General features: G+C 36.0%; 1 protein-coding gene across 3 annotated transcripts in view; it reads left to right on the top strand.

Moving 5' to 3' along the window:
- Nucleotides 1–23,740, top strand: part of TEAD4 (TEA domain transcription factor 4) — a 77,899-nt gene that overhangs the window by 22,728 nt on the left and 31,431 nt on the right. For all 3 annotated transcript variants that reach the window (XM_023504615.2, XM_012550792.3, XM_031939309.1), the window contains exon 2: nt 7,783–8,040. In XM_023504615.2, the coding sequence (XP_023360383.2) occupies nt 8,034–8,040 (7 nt within the window). In that variant the 5' untranslated portion in view covers nt 7,783–8,033. The remainder of the gene's footprint in view (nt 1–7,782; nt 8,041–23,740) is intronic.

Raw genomic sequence — 23,740 nt, 5'->3', positions numbered from 1 at the left:
TAGAAGACTGAGGTCAAATTGGGTCATATTTGCCAGGAGCTGGAGGAGGTTCACCAGTCCCAAAATATATCTTTCCCCTATCTGAATGTCACATTGCCTAGATTTGTACTATTATTGCTTCATTTCTTCACTCTTAGGTGTAAATTTTGTTTCTTTTAAAATGCCCATTTCCCTGGAAGAGTATAAACCATTAAGTTATTTAGTATGAATGAGTTTATCAGATCTTCTTCCTCAATCAGGTAGGAGAATGGGATAGAGTAATTCAAAAGGACACAAAAGGACCAAGGATGGGGAGAAAGAAAAAAACAAACAACATTTTGATGTCTCTCAATAGTGTCTTCCAGGGAGATCTAAAGGGAATGGGGATGGCAGAGAGAAAAGAGAAAGGCTCTCTGGGGGAAGGGAAAGTTTCAGAGGAAGCCAGAGGGGAAGATTTTCTTGAAGATCAAAGTTTTTTTTTTTTTTTTTTTTTTTTTTTTAAGCATCTTTTCAAGTAGATCAAATACCTATTTTCATTATTCACTTGGGTGTGGGTGAGAGAGCAAGGAGCAAGGGTAAGAAGAAAGTTGAGAGAGTGATCTGGGAGGAGGTGTCCAGTTTAAATGCTTTATATCTAGATGGTGTAATACACATCTCTAACTCTCTCTACTAAGTCCCTTTCTTTTTTTCTTTTTTTATTATAGCCTTTTTTTCCAGCTTTGGCTAAATTAATATTACTATTATTATTATTTTTTTTAACAAAAATAGTAAGATAAGCAAAATTTGTGGAAATACTATAAACATCTTAATGGAGTAAGGAGTTTGAAGATTAATTATTTTAAGATTGCAGGAGAGAACTACTGATTTTTTTGAGTTTTTGTGGGATAATTCCAGGAACTCAATCCCTTCTAAAATATCTTAGTAAGTTTTGGGGTACCACTCCATGTAAATTATTTAAAAAATTTTTAATAATAGCTTTTTATTTTCAAAGATAGTTTTTAACATTCACCTTTGCAAAACCTTGTGTTCCATATTTTTCTCCCTCCCTTCTCCTTCTGCCCTCCCCTAGGGGGGAGACAATCTAATATAGGTTAAACATGTGAAATTCTTCTAAACATTTCCATATGTATCATGTTGCATAAGAAAAATCAGATCAAAAAGGAGAAAAATGAGAGAGAAAAAAACAAGCAAGGAAACAACAACAATAACAAAGGTGAAAATACTATGTTGTGATCCACATTCAGTCCCCACAATCCTTTCTCTGGGTGCAGATGGCTCTCTCCATCACATGTCTATTAGAATTGGCCTGAATCACCTCATTGTTGAAAAGAGCCACGTCCATCACAGTTACGGAGTCCCTTTCAATCCACCCTAACCTCAGTAGACATCTAGCCTCATGCTTTGTCCTTTAAGCCTTGGGGGCCTGGGGCTGCCTCAGCTGGATGAGTGGGCTGAAAGGCCAGAACACTGTGTCCATAGAAAGAAGGAAGCAGCAGACAAAACTCAAAAGTTCACAAAAGACTAGTTGGCACAGTGAAGGTGGCTGTGAACAGTTGCATAGACAGTGCTCCTTCCCACTGTTGCCATTCCCTAGCATCAGAGACTCTAGATACGTGTCCAGATGCCCACCGAAGCACATTGTCACATTGTAGATGTACAATGCCAGTCAGGTATGAACCAGAAGAGCTTAGATGAACGCCTCAGAGGGAAATGTCAATTTGGGTGGGGGAACTGAGTGCCCATTGGGACCTAACTATTAAGTTGTTATAGTTCAGTCATTTTATAGTCAGACTCTTCATAACCTTATTGGAGTTTTCTTGGCAGAGATACTGGAGTGATCTGCCATTTCCTTCTCCAGCTCATTTTACAGATGAGGAAACTGAGGCAGACAGGGTTAAGTGATTTGGCCAGGGTCACACAGCTAGTATCTAAAGCCAGATTTGAATTCATCAAGGTGAGTCTTCCTGACTCCAGACCTGACACTATGTCCACTATGCCACCTAACTGCCTAAATCTAATACTTGTTGAGTAATTGAGTGGATGAGTTGATTTTTATCAAACAATTGGTTGCTACAGTGGAAATAATGGGAACTTTATGGGAAAGTTACTGACCCATCCTAGATTTGATTCTGGAGAAGAGGAAAGTCTGACATGTATACCTTATATTTTTTAAATAAAGCTTTATTTTTCCTAATTGCATCTAAAAACAGTTTTTAATATTTATTTTTAAAACATTGAGTTCCAAATTCTCTCCCTCCCTTCTTCCCTTCCCCCCACTCTGATATGATAAGCAATTTGATATAGATTATACATGTGCAATCTGGAAATACATTATACATGTGTAAAAGGATTACACACATTTAATCTAAATCAGATTGCTTGCTGTCCCTTGGAGAAGGAAGAAAAATAGGAACACAAAGTCCTATAAAAATGAATGTTGAACTATCTTTACATGTATTTGGAAAAAAGCTCATTTCCATATTAATCTTGTTCATCTTTTTAAAAAGTAGGTGTCAAAATGTTCAGGAAAAGGATAGGAAAGGACCAAAGACCTGTAATTTTCTAGGAGAAGATGTGTCAGAAATGATAGGTACTCCAGGAACTCTTTAGAATCAATTTCTGAAGCCATCAAGAAAAGCAAATTTCATTGAACAGAAAAAGGGAAAAATTCTAAAAAGATCAATGTGGATGAATAGAGAAGTATTTAACCAATTAGATTTTTTTAAAAGACCTGTATAGATGATGGAAACAAAGTCAATTTAATGAAGGTTGAATAAAAATAGGTATTATGGTCTTGTGAGAAAGGTATGAGGACTGCTGTCTCAGAATGAACTGACTCTAGTAGAGACACTTCAGGACAACAAAAAGCATTTGGTTTTTTAAAAAATTAAACATATATTGGAGAAAAGAGGACCAAAGAAGGAATAGGATAATTGCTTAGGGATGGGATGACAATGATAAGATATGCTATAAAGTAGACGATTTCAAATCTTGTTTTGCTTGTTTCCTTGGTGGAGGAGAGCTAACTCGACTAAAAATGGAAGAACAAAAATGATTTAACAGAGAGCTTAAACCCAAGATAACTAAGGAGATAATAAATAAGAGTACCTCACTGGCTTTGATGAGTGCATGTCATGAACTATAATTCAACAATATTCCTGGATACTGAAATAATTGCAAATATGATGCAGTCTCAGAAAGATTCTGGAGAACAACATGGAGAATGCAGGACTGGAGAAGCATAAACTTCCCAAATCTTTTAAAATGGGAACTTGTAAATTATAGTTCAGTAAACTTGACTTCAATTCCTGGGAAAATGTTAAAATATATTAAAGGAATAGTTAACTAAATATCTAGTAAAGGGAATAGTGATCACAAAGAACCAGCTTGTCATCATTAATAATAGGTGATACTAGATTAACCTAATTTCTGTTTTTGACAGATTTACTGGATTGATAAAGAAGAATATTTTAGAAATAGCTTTCTCATGATTTAGCAAAGCATTTGACAAGAGTCTATTCTATCAATGACTTTCATGTGAATGAAAGCATAGGTGATATGTTTTACCAAGTTTCTGACTGATATAAAACTAAGAAGGATTGTCATTGTAGTGAATGAAAGATTTAGGTTACAAAAAAGAACTTGATAGAAGGTTGCATGGAATCTAATAAGATGACATATAATAGGAATAAATGAAAAATCTTAGATTTGAATTGTCAAAAATCAATTTCATCAGTAAATCAACAATCATTCCTTCTATTATATGCCAAGCATAATGATACAAATACACAAGTCTTTGCTCACAAGGAATTGATTCCTGATGTAACTGCCTATGTGATATTATGCCTTAATTTCATCCTATTAAAAATGTGGAATTTGGAGTAGATGGCCTCTGAGTTCCTTTTCAGCTCCTGATTTATGATTTAGATTTTAAAAAATAGATGGTTATCAATTATACATAATAAATATAAATATTGTATATATTACATGTATATTTACATCATCTATATTGAACCTATATCTCTGAGCTTACATTCTACTGGATATTTATGAATGATGGGGGAAATAGAAAGTTGCTGGACATCCAGAGGAGGGTTACCCAAGATGATGGAGGGATCTCAAAGTCAGATGGTGGGAGGATCACCTGAGGAAGTGGGAATATATAGGCTGTAGAAGAGAAAAGTTAGGAGAGTATAATAGTCCTATCTTAAAGGATCTGAAGACCTAGCATGTAGAAAGAGTTTTAAGATTTTCTCTTTCTGCTTGGTCTAAACATTCTATCTCCTCCTTCATAAATATCCAGTAGAATGTAAGTTCAAGGATACAGTTACAATGCAGATTGTATAAATATATGTAATATATACAATATTTATATTATATATAATTGATAATTTAAAAGATCTGGGAATATAATTTTAAAAAATCTAAATCACAAATCAGAACTAGGAACAAAAGACATATGTTACAAAGATGCAGATTTTAAATCAATATAAAAAATAGAACTGTTCCAAAGTGGATTGGACTGCCTTAGGAGGTATAGAAACCTGGTCTCCAGAGGTATTCAATGAAAGACTGTATATCTATTTGACCTTAGGCCAAACACTTAACTTCATAAAAGCTCAGTTTCCTTATCTTTAAAACGAAAGTGTTTGTCTATTAAGCATATCAATGCTGGTAGTATTGTTCTATGATTCAAGACAACAAAAAGCATTGGACATCTTTGAAGAAAAGATCCTTTTAAAGAAAGCTTATGGTTATTAGTGTTTATCTTAATAAACCATGTCAGTTCTGGATTGCTGTTATCTTAATTATCTTGAGTAATTACCAGAATTAGGGATGACTTCAGAATGACAATAAATGGAACTGGGAGTGGAGATCCCTGGGATCATGACTCCAGATGGGGAGCATTTTTGTCCTGCTTCTTTTAAGTGGTAGTGTTTTACATCCTAGGCTTAATAATGCCATCTGTTCCCACCTCACATTCTATTTTCTGGCAGGCACAGATCGCTGGATAAAGTGTAATACTTGTGAGGGAAAAAACAAACAAACAGACACAGCCTCTCTTAAGGGGCGAGATGGGGTGAAGAGTCTTGGAGGGAGGGGGTGGGAGGGAAGTGTCAGCTTACACCATGTGCTTCTAACGTGGCCTACCACGCAATGACTCCTCTGCAGATTTGCCACATGGAGAGAGTGGGAGCTGGGCTTCTGGGAACTAATCAAGGGAGAGGCTATCAAATGATTGGGATCAGGCTGAGTAGGACTAAGGCTACTCCCCAGTGAACCTTGGCTGATGAGAAGACTGGGAGTAGCTCCATTTGATCATAGATCCCAGGGCCTTGGGTGACCTGCTGCCCTACTTTTTCCTGGAATAGTGGACACAAAGGATAAGTCCTTGTGAAATTTAACTAGTGGGGCCATAGACGGTCATACCATCATAAAATTAGAGTTAGAAAGGATCTTGGAAACCATCCTACCCTTTCCCTCCTTTTACAAGTGAGTAGACTGAGGCCCGCAGAAGTTAATGGATTTGACCAGGTTTGCACAGCTTGTGAGACAGTTCTTTCCAGTTCCATATTTGGTGCCTTATCTGCTACACCATGCTGCCTCACTGAAATCGAGGGGCTAGCCAGACATCCCTGAACCCTCTTTGTGTAGCTGCATTCCTACTGCCCCTTTCAGACTCTCTTATCATGCCAGAAGATAACCTATTTGGAAATTTATCCTGGGTATGATCTATGAAACTCATTTCTCCTTTCTCCAGATTGACTCTGAGGCAATCAGAAAGCCCACTATAGAATAACTTAGCTAACTAACTTCTCTTCCTGCTAAGGGATAAGTAAGAAAACATAACTAAATAAAACTCTTTCTATCACCATAAAAATCAAAATATTTTATCCTGACACACAGGGTGATTTGCAGAAAAGGATTAATGACGGTTAGTTATATTCCCAGTACACCGACTCCCCTCCCCCAATTCTTCAGGATTGGGGTATGTAAAATAAGGGTCAGAGGAATCAGGTAATTAGACTTTGTAGAGCCTTGTGCACAATACTACTACTACTACAATTGGCTGGCTGGTTGTATGCATAACCAGAGGAATATTACACTCTCCTTTCCTTTCCTATACATATACTTTTGGAGAGAAAGAGAGTATGTAAAAGTAGGGGAGGGATTGGCACAGGAGCTTTTCATGGGGTTCTGAGATGAGTTTTTCAAATGGTGTACTTGGTTCAGAGGACTTACAAAGAGATCTTATTACAGCAAATATGTTCAATTCCTTTTCCTCACTTTCCAAGTTTCCCTTTCAATAAAAGTCCCAAGAAAATTTAAGCAAAAGGTCACTTAGTTGACTTTCTTCCAGTTCAGGGACCTGTCCTAATTTGCATGACTGTGTTAACTGCATGTGTGCCTTTGGGGCTGAAGTTCTGTTCCCTGGGTGGAACCTGGAATAGGATCCAGGATAGAACTTTGTCACCACTATGTCATATTTTTAGACTTTCTTTTCTTTTCTTTTAATAATTTTTTTAAGAAAAAGAAAGAAAATATAAATTCAGAAATCATGTGCAGGATAAAGTAATTATATCTGTACTTAAAGGAAAATCATTCATCTCTGATTGATTAGTATTTTAAAATAACATTTCCCACATTTAGTTTGACCTTCCATGATTTTCAGTTCCAAAGCCCCTGATTGCCCCTTTCAGATTCTCTTATCATACCAGAAGATAACCTATTTGGAAATTTATCCTGGGTAGAACCTATGAAACTCAGTTCTCCTTTCTCCAGATTGACTCTGAGGCAATCAGAAAGCCCACTATAGAATCACATAGCTAACTAACTTCTCTTCCTGCTAAGGGATAAGAGAAATATAAGTAAATAAAACAGTCTATCACCATAAAAATAAAAATATTTTATCCTGACACACAGGGGTCTACTAGAATTTCCAAAATTAATTACTAAGTCTATGTTGTAGATATATTCAATTGATGAAGCAGGTAGACACTAGGGGTTGATGGAGAGACTGGAGGCAATATGTAATATCTAACAATATAATATATAGTCTAATGCTTTAGTTACTTGTTACTGTTCACCAAAACACTGGTATCCAAATTAGACAGAGAAATTTGGGTCCTTTCTTACTGGAATTTTGGAAGCAGAGGTTGATAGCCATTTATCTATAATTGTATAGATAGTGATTAATGTTTTGGAGGATTTGCTAAGCAGTCTATAAGAGATTGTTTCAATATACACAGCTAGTTAGTGGCAGGGGCAGGATTAGAATATAAAGCATTTTTAAGGCTCTTGCTGAATCAGAAAGCCTTACTTTCATGGCCACCTGTTTGGGAAAACCTACCAATGTTTAATATATAGTCCTATTACAAAAAGTTTTATGGCTGAAAACTCAATGAGGAAAAGAGGATAACATTTTAATATAATTTACAGTTTTTTTTTTAGAACGTATTGTTTGTTCTGTTCTTTGCCTTTGATCTTTATTTCCCATCCTCTTTCTTTCTACCCTGAGATCCAGTTTCCCTCACTTTTCATCTCTTTTCTCTGTTAACTCTTTCTTTTTCTTTTCTTTTTTTTTTTTTTGATCCTTCTTTTTCTTTATCCCTCATTACACAATGTTTGGCTATTCTCCCAATTTTCTCCCAAGAAGATCAAGTTATTTGGTTGATAGATAGTTTCTATGTATACCCTCTTATATATACCATCCTAAAGTTGATACATTGTTCCCCCTTTCTTATACATATAAAGACTTATTACCCTTTTCCTGTCATCCCAACACTTTGGTCTCCATCCCAGCAGGTCCAACGGGTCCTTCTCCAAGCGGAGCCTTGGAGGGCCTAGCCGGCACCATTACCTCCAACGAGTGGAGCTCTCCCACCTCCCCTGAGGGGAGCAACGTCTCCGAGGGCAGCGAGGCTTTGGACAAACCCATCGACAATGATGCAGAGGGCGTGTGGAGCCCTGACATTGAGCAGAGCTTCCAAGAAGCCCTCGCCATCTACCCGCCATGTGGCAGGCGCAAGATCATCTTATCAGATGAGGGCAAGATGTATGGTAAGGAGCTAGAGATGGGGCTGGAACTGATATTGGTGATGAATAACATTTTAAAAATACTTACTCTGTATGAAACATTGTTTACTTTATACTCAACCCTGGAAAGGATGCAAAATTAGTTTAAAAAACGTTGCCCTTACCCTCAAGGGGCTTATCTTTTATTAGGGGAGAATAAGATGCAAATATAGATAGTTATAATACACAATATTACAAGGAAAATTAAATCAATTACAAAACATAGTTCTATAAGAAGTTATTATTAACCTGGAGGATCAAGAAAGAAGGTGGTATTTAAATTGAGTTTTAAAGAAGTCAGGCAGAGAAGACATATATTCAACTTTTCCTAATACAAAATAATATATGATAAATGGCATATGAATAACATAGAGTATAAGGATCTAGGAATAAAAGGAAGGGAAGATCATTGTGGCCTGGGGTAATCAAAGAAGATTATATTGAAGAATCATTGATCTGGTTTTTGAAAAATAGGTATTTCATGGATAGATATGGGGAAGTGTGTTCAAGGTAGAGAAGACATCATGAGCAAATGGAGAAAGGTTTGAGAGAGAAAAAAAAATCAGGCATGATGAAGAAATGTTTAAATGAAAATATGCTATCATGGTCCCTGTCTGTAAGACAAAAGGGAGAATTATGTCTTAATAACAATATCATCACATGGGGATAGCAATTATGGGATGGTGACAAATAGACAAATGTCTGTCTGGGGATCTGCATAGAGGAATGCTTCTTTCTTCTCATATTGTCTGTTTGATCTGTGGGCAAGCTAGTGGTTTGGATAGGCAACAAACTATACACTTTTAATCCTAGGTCCCAAGCTATTCAGAGCTCAAACTTATATAGAGTTTTAGACAAAGAGCTGACATAGCACTAATAGCACATTGCCCTATTATCCATGGGGCAGAGAGTGGGGTGTCAAACATGCAGCTCTAGAACCACATGTGACCTACAATACTTTTGAGCATATTCTGAACCAGATTAAGACGTACTTTGGAAATGTTTAACAAAATAAGTAAAAATACAGTAGATAATTGTGTGTTAATATTTTATTATGATCATATTAAGGTATAATTATAAATGAAATTATAATTATATATTAATTACATAATCCTTATAGTATATTAGAAAATATAATTAATAATATTCTTTACTTTTGTCAATGATATTAAATACATATTATTTTAGTAGATAGTACTAATATTAACATTCAGCCTTTGGATATTCCTATGTATGCTTTAGAGGTCCCTATTTTTGTTTGAGTTTAACACAAGTCTAGACCACTGCAATCATGGTATTTCTGAAATAAAGAATGAGGAATGTGGGGTAGGGATTTGGGAAACTAAAGTAACTATGCCACAGAAAATATATGACTGGGAAATGAGGGAACTGCCCTGTCTTCAAGTCAATTGAGCGTTAGCATAGAAATACCTTGGAGGTTGGGGCTGTACCAGTCAAACCAGTTTTTACCAGTTCACACTGCCCTCGAACACAGTCTAGTGGTCAGAATGTCATATGCACATGAATCTCTTTGAGAACAAGAACAGGATTTTATAAAGTGTTTAATTGTGTGGGTACAGATTAAAAATGTCATAGGAATTCAGAGAAAGGAGAAGTCATTGTGGGCTATAGTGCTCAAGGAGATTTCAATGAGGGAAATGGAATTTTAGCTATTTTTTATTTGAAAAATAGACTCTGAATAAGTAAATGGGAGAGGAAAGAGACTTCCAGGAGAGGAGACCATACTAGCAAAAGGACAGAGGCAGAAAACTGCTTTTCAAAGTAACCAGACATTTAGTAAATAAGGATTATTTCATTTGTAGCCTTAGTTCCCTGGTACATAGAGTGAAAGAAGGGTTTTGGAAAAATTAACCCAGCAGAATCAGTGCAGGAGTCAGAACCAAGAAGACCTCAGTTAGAGTCCCTCTTCTAACATTTGTTATCCATGTCACCATGGGTCACTTTAACCTTTTTAAACTTCAGGCTACTCTCAAAGAATATAACTTAAATACAGGTTGAGATTTGTGTTAATGGAGAGAATATCCATAGCAGGAGTTCCATACCAACAACAAAAAAACTGTAAGTCCTTAACATATTGGTCTAATCTGGAAGTGGTATGCAAAATTGATTAGAGAAAAGAAAGACTAAAGACAGAAAATGGTAGTGTTGTTTGTAGTTTGTCAAGCCATCAGCCATTTCCCTGAGACTCAAAGATGGAAAAACAAGCAATGTTGTTAATTTTATATCATTTAATACAAGGAAGAAATAGATAAAGAGTTTAGGAAACATCACAAGTTTGGTATGGTAAAACAGTGATAGAAACTTCAATTTTTTGGACATCTACCTGAGCTGTGTTCCTGCCTCAATCATTTATTGATTTTCTTTAGCCACAATTTCTTCCTTTTAAAGGTAAAGAAACCAGTGAAGATTCTGATTCTAATTAACATCCCAGCAAGGACTCCAATAAATTGTTGCTGGAATGAAAATGAGTGGGGAGAAAAGACAATTTCATCTTGGAATTTATAATAGAGAAGTAAAGGAAAACAGAGCAAAGTCTTGATCTGCACCCTCAAATTATGAAGAGCACATCTCAAATAATTCAGAAAAAGATAAGCAGGACCTCATGATATGATATTCCACAAGGAAAGTCAGCCCAAAAGAGAATAAAATTCTGGAGACCCAAAAAGAGTTCTAATGAAGAGGAAAAATAATTGTAAAAAAATAGATGTAAGTGAATAGAAGATTCACTGACTAACATATTTTTAAGAGACATGCATACACGAGGAAGAAAACAAAAGGAATTCTAAAATCTACATGAGGTTGATGAGGAAACCTACAGACAATAAAAAGAGTTTTCTTTAGTTCTATTACAGAAAAGAGAAGGACCAACGAAGGGATAGCACTATTTAGGGTAGATAATAAGTTATGGCTGTAGGCGGGGATGCTCAATTTTTATTTTGCTTCTGTTTCTTCTGTGGAAGAAAATACTTTTTAAACCAGAAAGGGCAAAACAAAATTTCTAATAGAAGGTTGAAAACTAAGATTAATAGAAGGTAGTTAAAGAATATGTAACTTCTTTTGATGAGTCTGGGTGTATATGTATATCTATGTTGAAATAACTGGAGGACAAAGATGTCATTAAAGGGATCAAAGGATCATAGAATTTAGAACTGAATGGAACCTTAGCAGTCATCTAGTCTTCCTAGTGAACACCCAGCAAATGAGAAGATAATTACAATGGATGCTTTCCATCAAAAACAAATCATGTCAGACAAACTCTATTTCCTTTTTGACAGAGTCACTAGACTGGTAGATCAAAGGAATACTCTTGATACCTTGATTCTAGCAAAGCAATCTTGTGGGCAATAAGAAAAGATATGAGTCAGAAACAGTTCATTTTAAACTAGTTAAATGAGCAAACCCAGAGAATAGTCACTGAGTTAATAATTTGATGTTAACTTGAATAGAAGTCTCTAGTAGAGTAATCCAGCTGGACCAGTGTGCTGTTAAACATTTTTGTGAATGAGTTGGATAAAGGCATAGATGACATTATCAGTTTTGTGGATGGCCAAAACTTAAGGGATTTCTATCACATATAATGACAGGAATTAGTGTTCAAAATTATCTTGATAGGCCGTCATGTTGGTCTGACTCTAATGTGATAAAATTTATTAGGATAAATGTAAAGTCTTATACTTGGGTCCAAAAAATTGTTTCCACAAGTATAACATAGATTAACAGTTTGTCTTAAAATGATCTGGGGGTTTAGTGGATTGTGAAATCCATGAGGCAAAAATGTGATTATAACCCTCTTCAAGTTCATATATTCTTAGACTACAATAAGTCATAGAGTCCAGGACTAGAGAAAAATAGGACTGCTCTGTATTTTTCCCTGGCAAGACTTTGTCTGTAGTGTTGTGTTTGGTTTTGGAAACCACCTCGAGAGAAGCAAATTGATAAATTAGAAATTATCCTGAGGAAGGCTACCAGAACAGTGAAGCTCAAAATCAAGCTTTATGGGAATTATTTGAAGAAAATACGAATGTTTAATTTGGAGGAAAAAAATCTTGGGGACAAGAAGTGGGGTGTAGTAACTGTCTACTAATGTTTGAAGGGTTGTGTTCTATTTAGACCCAGAGGGCAGAACCAAGAACAATGGGTAAAAATTGCAAAGAGAGAAATTTAGAGTTGATTTAACAGAAAAACTTGCTAACAGAGCTATTTCAAAGTGGAATAATTGCTTAAGGAAGTTGTAGGAGGTGAGAGAAAAGGCTATATAACCCACCAATCAATGTATTAGAGGAATTCTTTTTCCCATTTGAGTTTGGACTCAATGGCTTTCATGGTTCCATTCATTCAATTGAAATTCAGTAATTCTGAAAGATGAAGGAGGGACGTCTAAGCCTTGGAAAAAGAAGAAAAAGGAGAAGGAAGAGTGGTAGTAATAGTACTACTACTAATAGTAAGGGCAGTAGTAGTGGTAGTGGTGGTGGTGATAAGTAGTAGTACTAGTACTAGTAGCAATAGCAGTTTAGAATGCCATAGCTTTCTAAAATTTGCAAACTACATTTTCCCCAGCTATCTTGTGAATATAAGAATTTGTATCACCTCCATTTTGCAGATAAAAAAATTAATATTCAATCAAGAAAGTTTACTAAGGGTTTAATAAGTAGTAAGAATCAGAGTCAGGACTTAAATTCAGATTTTCTAATGCTTAAGAATAAGGTTCTAAATTCACCAAACTTCAGGTAGGTATGGGAGAAAGAAGAAAAAAAGACAAGGGAATGGTGGGGAAGTAGGGAAATGGAAGTGGAAGAAATAAAATAAGGAATGAAAGAAGAGAGATGGGGAATAGGAATGGAAAAGGCAGGTTTCTTGTGCGTGTAAAGTTGGTGGTGTAAGCTTTCTCCTTCCCTTCCCCCAGGCCTCTTTGATTCTGCCCCCTCATTTAGTTCTCATCTCTGCAGTTGGTCAGGCACTTTGCCTGCCCGGGAGGTGGAGACTTCAGTGGTTTCTGTTGACCTATCTCAGACCCACTGCACCTGTCCTCCATGTGCACAGACTTCAGAGGACTCCAGACACTAGCTTATCCCCTCCTCTCCCACTCTTCTTCTCTTCTTACAAGACTCTGTAGTGAGTGAGTGCCAAGGCAGGGATTGCAGAATATGGCCAGCTTGGATAAGATAAATATAGTCCTGAACTCACTAGTGTGTGGATGGGTTGGGGTACTAGGAGGTGGTGGTAGGGAGCAAGCTGACCCAGGTGCCAAAGAGCTGATCTTCTTTTGGAAGCTGTCCTACCTTCTACTCTTTCCCAATGCCTTCTCCTTCTACCTTTCTGTCACGTACCACTTCTACTTTCTCTATTCCTTAGTCTTTCAAATAGTTTTTTTCTCTTATTCCTCATCACCTTTCTTCTAAATCTTTTGCCTAAGAGCAAAACTTAGGTGAGGTAAAAAATCAGTCATTTTTCTAGGCTGGATATTCTGATCAGGAAGGCTTTATGATACAGTGGCAAGAACATTAGATTTGGAAACAGAAAACCTATATTTGAGTTCTAATGCCAACCAGGATAACAGTATGTGAACTAGGATTATAAGGGACCAAGTTATGAGACTTGGTTCAATACCCTCATTTTACAGCATCCTGTAATAACTAATAATGTGAGATCATCTATGGTAAATTCCAAATGGATCTAAAATTTTATAGGAATTGAGAGAAGGTGGGCATCATTGTGAGCTAGTCACCTAATAGCTGGTGAGAATAAGAAGGCAGGATTGTTTGAAAAGCTTCATGGAGGAGATAAGATGAAGAGTGAGATTGCTTTGTATATGAAAGAAAAAAGGGAAAAGGGTATTACAGGTTGGAGAAAGAGAGTTGGAAAAATCAGCTTTAGAAATCACCAAGTAAATCAAATATTTAGAACTGGAAAAGAATGGAGAAGTTTTCTTATCCAGTATCCTCAATTGTAGATGAAGAAAATTTGTAGAGAGGAAGTGATTGGCTTAAGGTTATAAAGCAGATTAATTAAAATTAGACCTCCTGACTCATTTCAACAATCTTTTTGCAATCCTGGGCTGACTCCATGTAGGACAGAATGGAGAGAGGTTTCCTCATCTTTCATAGGATTCCTGTTTGCTGTGACTAATTTTCTAAATTCTTTCTTTCCATAGCTTTATCCTTCTGTTTTTCTATTTTCTTTTTATTAAAAAAATTGGATTTTATATATATATATATATATATATATATATAATATGTGTGTGTGTGTATGTATATATACCATCAGTATAACCTCTCAAATTACTTTTCCTCTCCCTCCTCATTCACACTCTACTGCTCAACAGTAATATTGCAGCAAAAAATATCCAATTAAACAAAGCAAATGAACACGTCTTGTCTGGAAAATATTTCTCACCCTGAATGTTTAGTATTTTTTATCTGTTTTTTTTTTCTCTCTCTCTTCAAATACTTCCCTCACTGTGAAGAACACTAGCCTTTTAGTTAGCAAATTGGGGACTAAATCTTGGCTTTGTTACTTACTTAACTAGTATTTCCTTCATCATGTCACATAACCATTCTCAGTTTCCTCATCTGTTCATTGAAGAGTTTGAACTAGATTACCTCTAAAGCCCTTTCCTCTTGAAATCTCTGTTTCCTTTCCTATCCCTGTGACTTTGGGGATCTTCTTTTGGCCTGATTTAGTGACTGTCATCTTGGTCCTAGAATCCTTAACTTAGTTTCTGAAGAAAACTTAGAGAGCATGGGAACAAAGCTCTATAACTGGAAAGGAATCTCCAACCTTCTAGTCTAGGGATGGATATGATGGGAGAAGTTTATAAGAAGCTGAACTGAGATAGACTTCATTTCCAATGACATATGTTTCCAGTCCAAGAGAATTATCCCACCCTGGAATTGGAATAATTCCTGGTGAGAGAGAAAACTATCCAAAAATGATTATTCTATTTTCTGGCTTCAGATAGAATTTCATAAATATGTTTCTTTTTATTTTCTTAAGTTTTAAAAAAATTTTTTCAAAATAACATGCAAAGATGGTTTTCAACATTCACCTTTGCAAAACTTTGTGTTCCAAAATTTTCTATTTTTCCCTAGACAGCAAGCAATCTAATATAGGTTAAACTTGTGCAATTTTCTAACTATATTTCCACATTTATCATGCTGCACAAGAAAAATCAGATCAAAAGGAAAAAAAAAGAACAAGAAAGAAAAAACAAGCAAGCCAACAACAACAACGAAAGTGAAAATACTATGTTGGTATCCACATTCAGTCCCCATAGCTCTCTTTCTGGATGCAGATGACTCTCTCCATCACAAGTCTATTAAAATTGGTTTGAATCACTTCATTGTTGAAAAGAGCCACATCTACCACATTTGATCATCATATAATCTTGTTGTGTACAATGTTTTCTTGGTCCTACTCACTTCACTTAGCATCAGTCCACGTAAATCTTTCCAGGCCTTTCTGAAATTAGCCTGCTCATCATTTATTATAGAATAATAATATTCCAAAAACATATACCATATACTTATACAGCTATTCCCCAAATGATGGGCATCCACTTAGTTTTCAGTTCCTTGCCACTATAAAAAAGGCTGTCACGAACATTTCACAAATATCTCTCTGACTGTCTAGATATCTCTCTTGTTTTATTTTGTTGTTCTTTCAATTTTTGAAAACAATTTATATATGGTAATGGTATTAAACTGTAAAACCATCAGAACTGGGAGCAAGTTTTTGTTTGTGTGTTTTATAATTCCTTTATACCTAGTTCTCTTTCCTTTTCTCAAACTGGGTTATTTAAGATCTCTTTTTTTGACATTCTGTTAATTTGAATATTTCTTGTCCTCTTTTTCTTTTGTGCTATCAGTTTTATTAGCTTATAACTACACATAGTATGTTCTGATAATTGTTTTTATTATTATAGTTTCTTTGTGGTTTTACTTTGTTCATTTTGCTAATAGTAGGTTTTATGCTCTTTTCTTTTTAATAAAATTAGCTAAAGATTTGTCAACTTTCTTTTTTCAAAGAACCATTCCATGGTTTAAAAAAAGTGCTGGAATGTATATAGTACTTTAGGAATTGCAAAATATTTTACAAACATCTCATTTTATTTTCACAACAACCCTGAAAAGTAGGTGCTATTATTATCCATATTTTACAGATGAGTTACTTAGAGAATGTCTAAGTCACATTTGAACTCAGGTCTTCCTGACTTTAAATAAGTTTAGCTCTTTGTACATTGTTCCACTTAGATTATTATTTCTGTCTTCTTTTTGGTTTCCAAATTATACCTTTCTCTTTAATTTTCAATAATTTCTCTTTTGTGCTTATTTTGGCTTTGTAAAGTTTGTAATTTCTAAAGAACTCAGATTCAGTACATTAACCTTCTTTTCTGTTTTATAAATGTATGCATATATGCATATGCATGTACATATGTACATATGCACATATGTATATATAAATATAATATGTATATGTATAAATGCATATAAAGAATCCTTAAGGATTCTTTAGTTGCATTTTAGAAATTTTAATTGCTTACTTCTAAATGAAAAAGAGCTAACTCACAGAGTAGTCCAGTCCATTTTTTTTTGACAATCCTAATTTTAAAAGTTTTCTTTCTTGAATTAAAATATGCCACTTCTACATAGTTCTGCTCTCTCTGCTCTCTAGAGTCAGAAAAAAATAAATGCAATATTTTTTGCCACATGGTAAAATCACCCTCTGTACTATATAGGAATTTACACTATTCAAAATTATATTTATATAAATATGTTGTTTAGTTCCAGCCTGGTGGAAATATACTGTAATAATTTGAATAATGCAACCAATTCATGGATTCATTATTTTCTCCATTTGGGATCTGGCTTAAAACATTTCATCATCATCATAATCATCTTCATCATCATCATTCTCCTCTTCCTTCTCCTCCTTCTTCTCCTTCTCCTCCATGTAATGGCACTGAACTATTATAAACTTTCTCTATACAAAAATCTCTTCCCCTTATTAATATTACTAGGACATGACAATTTTTAGTGACTGTATTAATAAGAATTTTCCTATATATAGTTTGTGTCCAGTGTAAAGTTCATGAAGTGATTTCTAGTTTAAAAATCAGGAGAATCAAGTGAGTTGATGAAATTATACTAAAGCGATCATGTATTCTTTATTTTTTAGTAGATTCAGGAAAGGGTCAGAGGATATTAGATTCAGAACTAGATTTTAAAGGTCACTAAGTCAAATTTTCTCATTTACAGAGTAGGAGGTTTATATCTAATAAGTGTCAGAACTGGGTTTCACATTTTCTAATTCAAGTCTAGTACTCTGTCCACTCATCAAACTTGACAATTAGGATATCTGTCTTTTGGTTTAACCTGAATATGCCTAACTAGAAGAAATTGATTTAGTCCTCCAGGAACCTAGGGAAATAAAAGTGTTTATTAAGCACATACTAGACACTGTGCTAAGCACTGGGAATATAGTTAAAAACAAATAACAAATTCCCTACCCTCAAGGAGCTTACATTCAAATAGAATAGAAGGACACATAAAAGGAAGTTGGAAAGATTGAGGAGGGGGATTGGAGGGAAGATATCCAATGAAGAAATCCCCAAAGTTGGTAATGGGGTAGGGAGAAGAGTAGTTTGAGTGTGGGAGGTCTGAGAACTTTCTCAAAATGATAGTTCAGGAGGGAATTAATCAGAAAGAGACACAGGGGAAAATGTATATTCCAGGGAAAGAAAAACTAGAGAAGTGTAGAGTCTAGATGAGTATGTTAAGGTAACAGGCCAAAACTGCTTTGGGTTGAATACATGAAGAAGAAGCTTTTTTCCCTGCCTCAATCTTTCATTAGAGGTGTTTATTACTCCAGCTGATCCCCATTAAAGTAAGCTAGGGGATCCATAGGGATTAGACCACTGAAAACTGATTCTAGCCTCCTTCTCTCGAGGTCCCAATTTGCAGTGATTAAATTTAGAGCTCATAAAAGAGGAACAATGTTGGCAAGAGAGTCATTTGTTGAAGGATGTTTCTGGTTCCAGTGAATCGAGGACTGACAGGGATGTTTGCTTCTAGTTCAGAGTGAGGTAGTACTTTAATATATCTCAACTCTTTATGAAAAATTTTATAGGTAAAAAATCTCATAGGGAAGGAGATGGATTGAGACACAGAATGGGGGGAATTGAAGCATGAGGACAAATTGAGATAAAAGAGCTATAGAAAGACCTGAAGATGCTTGTTCTAAATAAGGACGTGACAGAGGGGAACTTATAGCTTTCATGGAATCATGAAGAGCTATATGTAGTTTGTTTAAATGATCTAGAATGATGAATACACCTGAAACAAGAGGGAAGTGATACAGATACAGTGCCACTAAAGTTCTAGAATATGTTGCCCAATCCTTAGCACCCTGGTTAGAAATAGAGTCAGGAGTGTGCTGGAGCCAGCTCTTGACAACTTTCAAGAGCTACTTGTTAAATTTTCAATGTGAACATTTATACCTCAGAAATTTGCAAATGCTACAAAACAGAATCTGGCTTATTTTTGTTTTAAATAAGGTGAGAGAGAAAATGTTAATAATTATCCAAATTAATTTAAAAATAAATTACAGATGCTTTCTCTTCTCCCACCTCCCCTACTCCCCAGAATGCTGCCTCAGTGGCCTTGCCTCCTAGTCCCTTGTTTCCTTCCAGAATGGAGCTTGTGACTTCTCCATAGGACCTGCAGCTGTCTCTGGAGTTCTGCTCTGTGATGAGATGGGTGGGAGCCAGAGACAGAAGCTCTCCAAGCCCCGGGGACTAGTGACCACTTGTGTTCTGACAGATGGGCCAGGGGCTTGGCAGTGCCCATCCAGCCTAGTCACACCCTGCCTCTTCTTTGGGGATGAACTAAGGACATCTGCTGCTCAGTCATGCCCAACTAACTAGCTGGCTGTAGAAGTAACTTTGAATTTTTGACCTCTATTCCCCAACTTGGGCTCTCTTTTCCCACCTCCATGATCTTCACTCTTCTCCTTCACTTCTTCCTCAGATCTATCTCTAGCGTAGTCAAAGTGAAAACAAATGATCTGACTTAGGTTGTACATAATCACACACCTTTTTGGGGGACAGGAAATTTTGCTATCTACTGAAGGGGCCCTCCTCAAACTCTTTTTATGGCTTGAAAGAAGCTGACTGGATTTCATAGCCTTTGATGTAAGGAAGACCTGCTAAGAAAAAATTAAGAGGGAACAGGTTTAAATTTCAGTATTATTGAATTTAGATTAGGTATTAGGAAGACATGTGGTTCAAAATGGAAGAACTTCAAACACATTAATTGCTAAGTCAAATCGTGGATTTTCTTTCTTTCAAGATAGTTTCAGTTTATGATTAAATTGTGGACTTTACTTATCTGAAGATAGTTTTATCTTATGTACACACACTTCAGTGAACTGAAGAGGGAGCGTGACGCAGTGGAGAAAGAGCTGGCCTCAGAGTCAGAAAAATTTGGGTTCACATTTTACCTGTGACACATTGTAGTGACTCTTAGCAAGTCACTTGTACTCTCAGTGCTCTGTTAAATTCTCTATCCTATAAAATTACAGAAAATGTACTGATCCACATTGGTTGAAGATATTCCTTCACTTTGAAGTTCCCCATGCCAGTGAAATCACAAGTTCAGTCCTTATCCTTATATAGCTCAATGAATTTTATTTCATTAGAATGAACAGTGTTTATATCAGTGAATGTCACAACCTGTCCATGTCTATTAATCTTGTGCACTTCTTGTCCATGTACTTCCTTCCACTGATCCTACACAGAAAATCCACTGAATGTACTAGAGCAGGGTTCCTCAAACTATGGCCCGCGGGCCAGATGCGGCAGCTAAGGACATTATCCCTCTCACCCAGGGCTATGAAGTTTCTTTATTTAAAGCCCCACAAAACAAAGTTTTTGTTTTTACTACAGTCGTGCCTTCCAATAGTCTGAGGGACAGTGAACTGGCCCCCTATTTAAAAAGTTTGAGGATCCCTGTACTAGAGAATTTCCTCTTGGCTTTTTTGCATTTAATCAGTGACAGTGCAGCACCTATGTTGTCCCTCACTGCCTGCATGACTAGAACAGTCTTTTCTGATTAAACATTTCCCCACTGATTTCACTTTTAGACTGATTATCAATTAAAAATGTGCTGCAGCCTATTTATATGCCTACTACACATCTCTCCATTGTCCTCTGGGATTGGGTTGTTATAGGCCAATCATAGTATGGACAATAGACATTTTTATGCTTTGGGTTTTTCCTGTATGGGTTTTGTGATATGATGAATAGAGAGCTAACTAAAGAATTAGGAAGAATTCTATTCTCATCTTACCTCTGACATATACTAGTTATGGAACCATAAGCAAGTTAGTAAATTTCTTTTCAATGCTCCAGGCAATTTTTCAGAACTATATGTTAGAATGAGGTGCTTTCATTTTGTATTGTGTACTTTAAAGAAGTGGGATTTATCCTTTTTTGTAATACCTAAATATAATTTAAAAATTGTGATAGATTTCATTATCAAAAAAGCCCAACAACCCCAAAACACTGGGTGTTAGAGATGACTTAATATTCTTCCTCTATGGAGGACATTTCTATCTCTGGAGTTCCCTACACTAATGATTTGAACTAAAACAAACAAACAAACAAACAATTATTAGTGAATATGTAGAAAAGTGAAGCCAAATAAATATCACTTCCTTTTTCAACAGGGTCATTAGAATGTTGTCAATAGCCTGTTTTGTGGGAAAGGAGTGAGGCTGGATCAGATGTTCTTAAACTTTTTGCACTTACAACCCCTTTTAGCCCAAGAAATTTTTATGTGATCCTGGGTATATGGGTATGAAAATAATTATGCAAGGCAAACATTTATCGAAAGGAAGTCTTTAGTGGCATAACCCAGAATTCTGTGTCAGCATGGTGCTAATTAACATTTTAATCAATGACTTAGATAAAGGCATTGGTGAGATACCTAGGAAATTTGCAGGTAACATAAATCCAGGAGGGATTGCTGTGACATCAGATGACAGGATCAGGATCCACAAAGATCTTGATAGGCTAGAATGTTGGTCTGACTCTATCTAATGCAACAAAATTCAAGGGTGTGTATTATTGCATATATGATGCTTTTAAAATTCTTTTTAAAAATAGTATTATTGGAATACACGGGGGCCACCTGACAGTGGCTGCTGGAGATCCAACCCAGAATGGATCTCTTTTTGTGAGGGGATGATACAAGGAAACTGAGAGGCAGTCACTGTTCTCTGACCTCTCTGATTGAGAAGCCATTGTATTGTTTGACCTCTCTCCTCTTCTCTCTGCCTCCAATTTATCTTATTCCCAGTCTGCAACACCTGTGTCAGCAAAGGCTGCCCTGCAACTCCTTCAGATGCTATGATCCACAGCTGTGGAGGTTCTAGCAGAATTGACCTGTCCCTTAACAAGTATTTTATTTTTCCAAATACATACAAAGATAATTTTCAGCATTCACCTTTGCAAATTTTGTGTTCTGAATTTTTCTTTCTCTTTCCTTTACCCTTCCCTAGACAGCAAGTAATCCAATAGAATTAAACATGTGCAATTCTTCTAAACCCCTCTCCATATTCTTCATGCTGTGCAAGAAAAATCAAATCAAAAGGGAAAACAAAATGAGAAAGAAAAAATGCAAACAAATAAAGAACAACAGAAAGGTGAAAATATTATATTTTGATACACATTCAATCTCCATAATTCTGTCTCTGGATGGGAATGGCTCTTTCCATCCCAAGTTTATTGAATTGCCTTTAATATGATGCTATTTTTTTTTGATTTATCGATTTATTTTATCAATATTTTTCTCTTCCTCTTCTAAAAAAATCTTTGTTATATGAAATAACTGATTGGAAGATGGAAAAGTGTGAAGGAAGATAGATGGGGAAATAAGTTAAAAACAAAAAGTATATATAAAAAAGGTAATAGGCTTATTCTTCTTGATGTCAGAGGATAGAACTGAGAGTTTGTGGTTCTTTAGTCATTTTTCAGTCATGTCCAACTCTTGATCCCATTTGAGGTTTTGTTGGTAAAGATACTGGAGTGGTTTGCCATTTTCTTCTCCAGATCATTTTTACAGATGAGGAAACTGAGGCAAACACAGTTGCGTGGCTTGTTCAGGGTCACACAGCTAGTAAGTTTCTGAAACCAGATTTGAACTCAAGAAAATTAGTCTTTCTGACTTCGGATTTTCCTTTCCAACCATTGCATCTCCTGCCTATCCTTTGGAACTAAGAGTAATAGATGTAAACTGGAAAGAGACAAATTTGGTCTTTGTATTAGGAAATATAGGGAAAAAACTTGCTAATAATTAGAACTTTCTAGAATTGGCTACCTCTAAAGGCAGTGGATTCTCCCTCACTGGAAGCCTTAAGTAAATGCTAGTATAATCATTTGTCAAAATGTTCTGTAGAGAAGATTTTTTTGTTCAGAAACAGGTCAGATATACAAAGTGAGTTCTGAGGTTTCTTCCAGTTCTGATGTTCTGTGATTCTATGACTCTTAAAAGACATTTTTCTTTCTGAGAATATTCTTCTGCAATACTATTCAGAGGCAAGAGAATGAGGTTCCTGCCTTCTGAAGATTCACAGAAAAGACCAGGGATATATTTTCTTTGTGTTCCTGAGCTACTCATATTGGATTTGTTTCCTCCATTTTGTATTCTCAGATCTAGAAGGTGAATAGTTGTGGAGGAGGTCCGAAATAATAGGATTTAAAAAATCTGACTCCATTTTCCATCTCAGCTGCCCATTTTGGAACAGTCAAATGTATTTTCCCCACCTTAAATTAGGGGAAAAGCTTCATATATTGTGTTTTCCAAAAGGCTAAGAGACTTTTTTGAAATCTTTGAGAAGAGCAGAGGGTTGAAAAGTAGGAAAGTAAGAAGAAAGGATGGGTACTGAGTTGTTTCAGGAGTGGGAATTCCAGGGTGGGAAAATGGCAGTTGGGAAAGGGAGGCCAACATGAAAGAATTAAATGTACAGGGAGAAGTTAGATTGGGCTTGAGAGGGAAGAGACATAGAAGAAATTGGTGGAGAAGATTGTTGGGGCAGTAACAAAGACTAGGAAGCTGTCTAGGAGCAAGGAATAAACTGGAACACATGTGCCCGAGTTTTCTTCCTCTTTTTTGTAAAGTCTGAGAGACTTTCCTTTCTTTTGTCCCCTTTCCCATGCCCCATCCTATTCAGGAACAAAGCACTGGTCTGTAAGGAAGTGAGATCTAATGGAGGAAGTCTTGAGATTCTACTTAATTGAGTTCCTTTCCTGGTTCAATCCCACTTTTTTTTGAAGGACCCTAGTCTAGCCATGCATACAGATATTACTATGGACTTCATTCAGAGTCCCAGACTAGACACTCTGGAGAAATACAAAGGGAGGAGGAGGTGATGTATTTCTTACCCGTGGGGAACTTTTTCTATGAAACACAGTAGAGAAAAAGAAAAGGATTAAAAAACAAGCATCAGCAGTGTAGTGGAGACTTTGTTACTTGAAGTAGATAAAGGAAAATGGTCACAGTGGGGTCAAGAGAGGAGAATCATTTTTGTTTCCTCCTGTGAACAGAATCCTAAGGCTGGAGAGGACCTCCTAGTATAATCTACTTCTGAAGAAGATGTTTGGAAATCT

This window comes from Sarcophilus harrisii, chromosome 5 (genome assembly GCF_902635505.1).
Source record: "Sarcophilus harrisii chromosome 5, mSarHar1.11, whole genome shotgun sequence".
Classification (NCBI taxonomy): Eukaryota; Metazoa; Chordata; class Mammalia; order Dasyuromorphia; family Dasyuridae; genus Sarcophilus; species Sarcophilus harrisii.
Note: the sequence above shows the minus strand (reverse complement) of the source record. Positions and strands in the feature narration are given on the sequence as shown.